The sequence below is a fragment of the Chiloscyllium plagiosum genome, chromosome 11, assembly GCF_004010195.1.
Source record: "Chiloscyllium plagiosum isolate BGI_BamShark_2017 chromosome 11, ASM401019v2, whole genome shotgun sequence".
NCBI classification, from domain to species: domain Eukaryota; kingdom Metazoa; phylum Chordata; class Chondrichthyes; order Orectolobiformes; family Hemiscylliidae; genus Chiloscyllium; species Chiloscyllium plagiosum.
In genome coordinates, this window is record NC_057720.1 from 27,667,770 (window position 1) to 27,676,206 (window position 8,437).

The following is an 8,437-nucleotide window of genomic DNA, read 5'->3' on the forward strand; positions in this document are numbered from 1 at the left end:
TTGAAGTTTGTGTTAGAACCATAGAAAAGCTACAGCAGAGAAAGAAGCCATTCAATGCCAATTATTATGCCAGCTGAATAAACTAGCACATCAGTTGAGGATTTCTATCTCAACAGTTGAAACTTTATTGCTGGAACAGCACAGCAGGTCAGGCAGCATCCAGGGAACAGGAGATTCGACGTTTCGGGCCCAGGCCCTTCTTCAGGAATGAGCAGAGAGTGTTCAGCAGGAGAAGATAAAAGGTAGGGAGGAGGGACTTGGAGGAGGGGCGTGGGAAATGTGATAGGTGGAAAGAGGTCAAGGTGAGGGTGATAGGTCGGAGTAGGAGGGAGGCGGAGAGGACAAGAAGAAGACTGCAGGTCAGGAAGGCGACGTGGTCGACGGTGCCCTCCACCGCATCTCCTCCACTTCCCGCTCCTCCGCCCTTGAGCCCCAAATAAGAGTAACTTATTTGGCCAGGTCACAGTGAGGAAGAGAGTAATAATTTCTAAATCCAATCGACTGTGTGGGCTGAGGCAAGGTGGGGGGAGGGGGGATGAAGGAACTGGTGAAGTCCAAGTTCATCCCCTGTGGTTGGAGGGTTCCCAGTCGGAAGATAAGACGCTCCTCCTCCGACCGTCGGGTTGTTGTGGTTAGGTTGGGTCGGTGGGGGGTGTGGATCTGACAAGGGAGTCGCGGAGGGAGTGGTCTCTACGGAAAGCTGATAGGGGAGGGGAGGGAAATATATCCTTGGTGCTGGGGTCTGTTTGGAGGTGGCGGAAGTGACGGCGGATGATGCGCTGTACATGGGGATTGGTGGGGTGGTAGGTGGGGGCCAGTGGGGTTCTGTCCTGGTGGCGGTTGGAGGGGCGGGGCCCAAGGGCGGAGGAGCGGGAAGTGGAGGAGATGCGGTGGAGGGCACCGTCGACCACGTCGGGGGGGAAATTGCGGCTTTCAAAGTTGAAACTTTATTGCTGGAACAGCACAGCAGGTCAGGCAGCATCCAGGGTTTCAAAGTTGAAACTTTATTGCTGGAACAGCACAGCAGGTCAGGCAGCATCCAGGGTTTTCTATCTCAACAACCAAGTTGGGTAGCGCATTCCAGACCTTCGGCACTCTCTGGGTGAAAATGTTTTTCCTCATGTCCCCGGTAATTTGGATATTTGCCTTATCCAGATGTATTACCTCAGACTTCACTGGTGTGATGTCCATTTATCACTTGCCCCCCTGCACCCTCACTCAACCAAACCATTGGTATCATCCTGTATCTCTTCACTATCAACCACCCATCTTAGTGGTCTCTGTATTTCCCAAACGTGCCTTCTAAAAGCTACTGTTTGAGTGCCTTAAAAAATTAGCTTATTTATTGGACTCTACTTTTCCCTATTTGCTTCATTTTTTTGACTATTAAAAATAAAAACTAAATAAGGATAAAATGCATTTTTAGATTTGCAACAGTAACTTTAATGATCTGTAAGACAGCACATCTACCTATTACTAGAGTTACTGTATCATCCATGCATTTTGAAAGAAAAATATTTGCTGGGCTACAATGGAAAAATGTAAGTGGTGGCATTAATTGGATAGCTCTTTCAATAAGCCAGCATAGATAGACCTAATAGATCAAATTGCTTCTTTCTATACTTTCAGATTTTTTTGATCTAACAAAGTTGGCTACTCCTCTGTAAATTAGTTTAGGAGACCTAAAATTATCTGTTTAAATAGGTTTGCAAGCATTTGACAATACATTGTAGTAGAGGGTTATGGTTTTAACTGATTCCCTCTTGTCCTTGAACACTTTCTGTGCCTATCTCTTTATCTCCAGCACCATGAAAGTATATCAGTAATGAAAGTGGTAATTAAATTCACTTGTGGTTCGCAATGTTTTAGCTTTACTCTCTACATTGATGTGTGTCCTCTTGAGGGAGAAATTCTAGAGCTTTTTTTCCATTATTCCTCCATTGTAAGAGAAAATATTCAATTAAAATGTCATTTAGACACCAAAAGATTTCCAATCTTTACTTTTAATTTTAAATGTAGGATGGTCAGTCTCGAACAATCCGGCAGTTCCAGTTCACTGATTGGCCTGAGCAAGGAGTGCCAAAAACAGGAGAGGGATTCATTGATTTCATTGGTCAAGTACACAAGACTAAGGAACAGTTTGGACAGGATGGACCTATCACAGTACATTGCAGGTAAGCAGTCAGTACTTTTCATAATGATGATGAAATTAATTACAACCAAGCATATTTCCATGACAAATTGATATCTCTGTTGAAATCTTTCTTACACAACTGGAAAGAACTGTAGACTTTGCTTGACTGACCTCTTTGTGAGTTTTTTTTCTCTTTTTGTCAATATAACAATGTTTATTTTCTGTTATTGATCATTTAAGTGAACTGTTTGATAGTTTAGTAAGTCTGTAGGAACACCAGTTCTTTCCCCAAGATTTTGTTTTTCTCAAATAGTTTCAGACATGGCACTGTTACTTTGGTTAATTGGTTATGTGCAAAGTGTATAGTGGGTGATTGAGCAAGGAAGAACTACATGTTGGCATGGAGGTTATGAGGAACTATTGGAAATGGGTGGGGATGCAACAGGCCAGTGAGGACTATAAGGTCAAAATTATAATCAAACATCTGGAATGAAGCCCCAGAGATCTGAGGCAGTTCTTTTTAACCTGCCCCACCTTACACCTTAGCACCAATATTCCCTCTAAGCTGCATGGCTATGTGTATGCAGCCACCCTGACATTGCACCACACACAGCAATCAGCATGCTGACACTTACTGAACTTGGAGATCCACACACAAAAAAAATTACAAGGAATGTTGCTGAACACTGAGTCACATGAAATCAGCTCCTGGGCATGCTGGACCTAACTGTATCCTGCACTGGCACCCACCCTCAGTGGAGCAAAGATCATGCCAATCAAGGTACTTTCAACTGAGCTGAGTCCTGCAAGTCAGATAATTTCACAACTCAAGTTATCCTCCTCAGTCAAGAACAACTGCACCATAAAGAGTTAGTTCACGAGAAATGAATTCAACAAAGCTTTTAAATGCATAGCTACACAAAAATCTGATAAAAGGTTCTCCTCTCTTCTAGCGCTGGTGTGGGTCGAACTGGTGTTTTCATTACCCTGAGCATTGTGCTGGAACGGATGAGGTACGAGGGAGTTGTGGACATGTTTCAAACAGTGAAGACATTACGAACACAACGGCCTGCCATGGTTCAAACAGAGGTGAGATATTTAGTTGATTTTTTTCTTAAGCTAGTAGAAATACACCATGTTAAATGCCTTAAGAATAGCTTGTAGCAATGTCAATGTTGTTTGTTGTCTTATCATATTCTATCAATATGACACTGACATTATATGTAGAAATCTTATTGGGAGAGTCCAGTCCAGCTACCAGGGTTGTCAAAGCAGTGAAAGGTCCAGATTTCTCTGGTCATACACTTTGCTGCAGGCATTCATTGGAATTTATCTAGCATCCATCAGATGAATTTTGACTTGGACAGTAACACAAAAGGCTCACCATCAATCAATCTTGCCTTCCAGACAAAATGATTTCACCTGTTGGGTTTTAGTGCCCAAGATAAATTTTGCCTTCCAAATTGGTAGAGATCTTCGAGGAGAAAGTGAGGTCTGCAGACGCTGGAGATCAAAGCTGAAACTTTATTGCTGGAACAGCACAGCAGGTCAGGCAGCATCTAGGGAACAGAAGATTCGACGTTTCGGGCACATGCCCTTCTTCAGGAATGAAGAAGGGCATGTGCCCGAAACGTCGAATCTTCTGTTCCCTAGATGCTGCCTGACCTGCTGTGCTGTTCCAGCAATAAAGTTTCAGCAAATTGGTAGAGATGTTGACAGGGTTGAAATTTTAAATTGACCATCAAACTTGTGACATTGTATTATTTGCTGAAACTTGCTGCTGTTCTATGTTCTGTAGTTAATGGTATCCTTATATTGAATTAGAATGTTTGTACCACATGTAATTAAATCATCAAATCCCTACAGTGCAGAAAGAGGCCATTCAGCCCAACAAGATTGCATTGACCCTCCAAAGAGCATTCCACCCCGACCAGCACTATCTTAGACAGGGTTGTAAGATTATATTTAATAAAGGATGGGTCAGCTGTGTGACTTGGTGCTTAACAGCAATAGATGTAAGACTGTGCACTTGAGTGTGTAATGTTTTGTCAATCATTCCACCTGTATGGCCTGAAAGCATTGATTTGTGCTTGCTTTCCCACTGTGTGCGCAGTGAAGAGCAACTCAGGACTGCCAAAACTTGGCCAGTGCATGGTTGGGCTTCAAACATACCATTGGCATCGGAAAGTGCAGGTTATCCCAACTGTGGGGGAAAAGGACAGATGGCATGCAATGTAGCATACCACATTGAAAATTAATCAAGGTTCAGACAATAGCATGAGAAAACCCATGAAAAGTAACACTGAAATGACTAATTTCAGGCTAAATCCTGCCCATATACTCTGCGTAGGTCAACAAAATCACCCCTAGTACATCCAACAATCATCAGTTCACAGGTAAAAGATAAAGCACTCTTCATTGAGTTTGCTTTGAACTTTATTGGAATGTTACATGTTCAGGTGAACGAAAGCAAGGCTGAGAGTTAAAATTAACAGGTGACTGGAAGCTCAGTCACATTTGTGAACTGAATGAATGGAAGCGTTCCACAAAGCGGTCAGTCAGTCTGCTTTTTGTCTTCCTACTGTAAAGGAAACCACCTCAGGGCAGTAAATACAGTAAACTACATGGAAAGAAATTTTACTTTGACGGAGTGTTTGGGACTTGGAAAATGAGTGGAGGAGGTAGAATTTCAGGTGTTACATCTCCTGCACTTGCATGCAGAAGTGTTGTGGAAAAAGGAAGGGTAGATGGGTGAAAGTGGAATAAACCAAGATGTCATTGGGGGAAACAGTCCCTTTGGAATTGTGAAAGGTGAGGCAAGAGGAAGATATTTTTCATGGTGGCACTGTGCTGAAGGTGACTAAAATGACAGAGAATGATTAATAGAACACAGAAGCTAGAGGGTCGAAAAGTCAAGACAAGTGGAAATCTCTAATGGTTCCAGAACAAAAGGAAGAGTTTAGAGCAGGTGCATAAATTAGAATGGAAACAGTTGACAGCCCCATCAATTATAATGCACGGAGAGGGGAGTGCATGCAGGTCAGAAGTACTCAAGTGCAAGGTTTAACATCTAAACAGATGCAACAGAGAAGAAGAAACAAGAAGAATGGAAGAGTCCCTACTGCAAGCAGGGCTTTCTCAAATGTGGACAAGTCAATTGTGGGAATCATTGGGGTTAGAGTGAGTGTTGTTTGTAACATTTTTTGAGGGGCATGGATAGGATAAAGAGGGGAAAGATATAAAAGAGGTCTAAGGGGCAACTTTTTCATGCAGAGGGTGGTACATGTATGGAATGAGCTGCCAGAGGAAGTGGTGGAGGCTAACACAATTGCAGTGTTTAAAAGGCATCTGGATGGGTACATGAATAGGAAGGGTTTGGAGGGATATGGGCTGGGTACTGCCAGGTGGGACGAGATTGGGTTGGGATATCTGGTCGGCATGGATAAGTTGGACTGAAGGGTCTGTTTTCGTGCTGTATATCTCTATGACTCTAAATAGAAGCCATGATGTGGAGGAGCCAGTGTTGGACTGGAGTGGACAAAGTTAACAATCACAACACCAGGTTGTAGTCCAACAGGTTTATTTGGAAGCACTAGCTTTTGGACCGCTGCTTCTTCATCAGCTACCCGATGAAGGAACAGTGCTCCGAAAGCTAGTGCTTCCAAATAAATCTGTTGGATTTATAACCTGGTGTTGTGTGATTTTTAACTTTGCCTAGAAATGGAGACACAGAAGTCAAGGAAAGGAAAAAATCAGATGGAGATGGAATATGTTGAGGCAAAATAAGGTGAAAATTGGAAGCTGAGTTGGTACAATTTTCTAATTTGGGCAAGAGCACCACAGTGCAGTTGAAAGAGAAATGGAGAACAATTAAGACAAATGAATCTACATATAAACAGCCAAGTTGAGAAAGGTAGTGCTGGATAAAGACTGGTTGGAGCTCCATTCTAGGAAGAAGAGATGAGCTTTTCGACTGTCCTGAGACAAAGGTAGAGATGGATCGGATAAAAGTTCCAGGAAACTGTTAAAATGACGAGAACATCCGTCAAGTCAGAGATACAGATGAATAAAGACTGGATAAGTGGGGAGAAATAGAGACAAGATGGAAATTGAAAAATCCAATGGGGCAGGATATGGCTGAATTAATGGTTTTGGGAAGGTCAAAACAGGCTGTTCAATGTTGCAGAACTATGATGTTGGAGACTGTGGAGAATAGATAACAGTCATGGAAATAGGTCCTGGCTGAAATCATCGACAAGCAGAAAGTGAGGACTGCAGATGCTGGAGATCAGAGCTGAAACATGTGTTGCTGGAAAAACGCAGCAGGTCAGGCAGCGTCAAAGGAATAGGAGAATCGACGTTTTGGGCATAAGCCTTTCTTCAGAAGGGCTTATGTCCGAAACGTCGATTCCCCTGCTCCTTTGATGCTGCCTGACCTGCTGCGCTTTTCCAGCAGCACATTTTTCAGCTCTGAAATCATCGACAATCCTGGAAACAGGTCCTGGATGAAATCATCGACAATTGATTCCTGGTTGTGTCTGTCCAGTTCTCCCCTATGATATCCAGACAGAGCTTTTACATATGTTTCTACCAATTTTCATAAAGGTTTCTGGATTGTTTTTTATTAATCAATTGATTAGTAAAATCTTATTAACTCTTAAAAATTAAGGGAAACATGCTCTGAGTGCAAATATCAGATGCAGTAATCAGTGTAAATTCATAGTCCTAAGATGCTTGCTGAAGTCTTGATGATTACTATAGCAATGCTAATATCAAAATGGGTATAATCGGAACTGCAATGAATACTGTGAATGCTATTCATAGCAGAAATTTGAGTAATATACCAATCATGATGCTTTTCACTCATTCTCACAATCTGCATAAAATCTGACTTGGAAGGAACTTTGGTAATCGTACTACTCGTTAGGTATCTAATTTGTTATGTGAAAAAAGTTGAAAAATAGTCAATATTTGGGACTTCGATGTTGTGGCTATTACGGAGACATGGCTAGAACAGGGACAGGATTGGCTGTTGCAGGTTCCAGGATTTAAATGTTTTAGTAGGGTCAGAGGTGGGGGTAAAAGAGGGGGAGGTGTGGCATTGCTTGTCAAAGATAGTATTACAGTGGTGGAAAGGACAATGGATGAGGACTTGCCATCTGAGGTAGTTTGGGCTGAGGTTAGGAATAGGAAAGGTGAGGTCACCCTGTTAGGAGTCTTTTACAGGCCTCCCAATAGTCCTAGAAACGTAGAAGAAAGGATAGGGAAGGTGATTCAGGAGATGAGTGACAGTAATAGGGTGGTTGTTATGGGGGACTTTAACTTTCCTGATATTGATTGGGAAAGCTATAGCTCAAGTTCGTTAGATGGGTCAGTGTTTGTTCAATGTGTGCAGGAGAGCTTCCTGACACAATATGTAGACAGGCCAACAAGAGGTGAGGCCATACTGGATTTGGTTCTGGGTAACGAACCAGGCCAGGTGTTAGAATTAAAGGTAGGTGAGCACTTTGGGGATAGTGACCATAATTCGGTGATTTTTACACACGTGATGGAGAGGGATAAGTGTGTACTACAGGGCAAGAATTATAGCTGGGGTAAGGGAAATTATGATGCGGTGAGGCATGACTTAGGATGTGTGGCTTGGAAAAGTAGACTCCAAGGCAAGAGTGTAAATGATATGTGGAACTTGTTCAAGGGGCAACTATTGAGTGTCCTTGATAATTATGTACCTGTCAGGCAGGAAGGAAAGGGTCGTGCGAGGGAGCCGTGGTTTAATAAGGAATTGGAATCCCTTGTTAAATGGAAGAGGGCGGCCTATCTCAAGATGAGACGTGAAGGTTCAATTGGGGCGATTGAGAGTTATAGGGTAGCCAGGAAGGACCTGAAGAGAGAGCTAAAAGCAGCAAGGAGGGGACATGAAAGGTCCTTAGTAGATAGGATTAGGCAAAACCCTAAGGCTTTCTATAGGTATGTTAGGAATAAAAGAATGACTAGGGTAGGAATAGGTCCAGTCAAGGATAGTAGGGGGAAGTTGCGTGTGGAGGCAGAAGAGATTGCGGAGACACTGAATGAATACTTTTCTTCAGTATTCACTCAGGAACAGGGCATTGTCGATGAGAATACTGAGGCACAAATAAGTAGAATGGATGGCTTTGAGGTATGTAGAGAAGAGGTGTTGGAAATCCTGGAAAAGGTAAAAATAGATAAGTCCCCTGGGCCTGATGGCATTTATCCTAGGATTCTCTGGGAAGCAAGGGAGGAGATTGCAGAGCCATTGGCCTTGATTTTTATGTCCTCGCTGTC

The 8,437-nt window shown here is 42.8% G+C and overlaps 1 protein-coding gene across 25 annotated transcripts in view; it reads left to right on the plus strand.

Annotated features, from left to right (window-relative positions):
* Window positions 1-8,437, plus strand: part of LOC122554240 (receptor-type tyrosine-protein phosphatase F-like) — a 465,745-nt gene that overhangs the window by 453,822 nt on the left and 3,486 nt on the right. For all 25 annotated transcript variants that reach the window (XM_043698932.1, XM_043698931.1, XM_043698941.1 and 22 more), the window contains 2 exons: window positions 2,020-2,174; window positions 3,088-3,223. In XM_043698932.1, coding sequence (XP_043554867.1) covers window positions 2,020-2,174; window positions 3,088-3,223 — 291 coding nt within the window. The remainder of the gene's footprint in view (window positions 1-2,019; window positions 2,175-3,087; window positions 3,224-8,437) is intronic.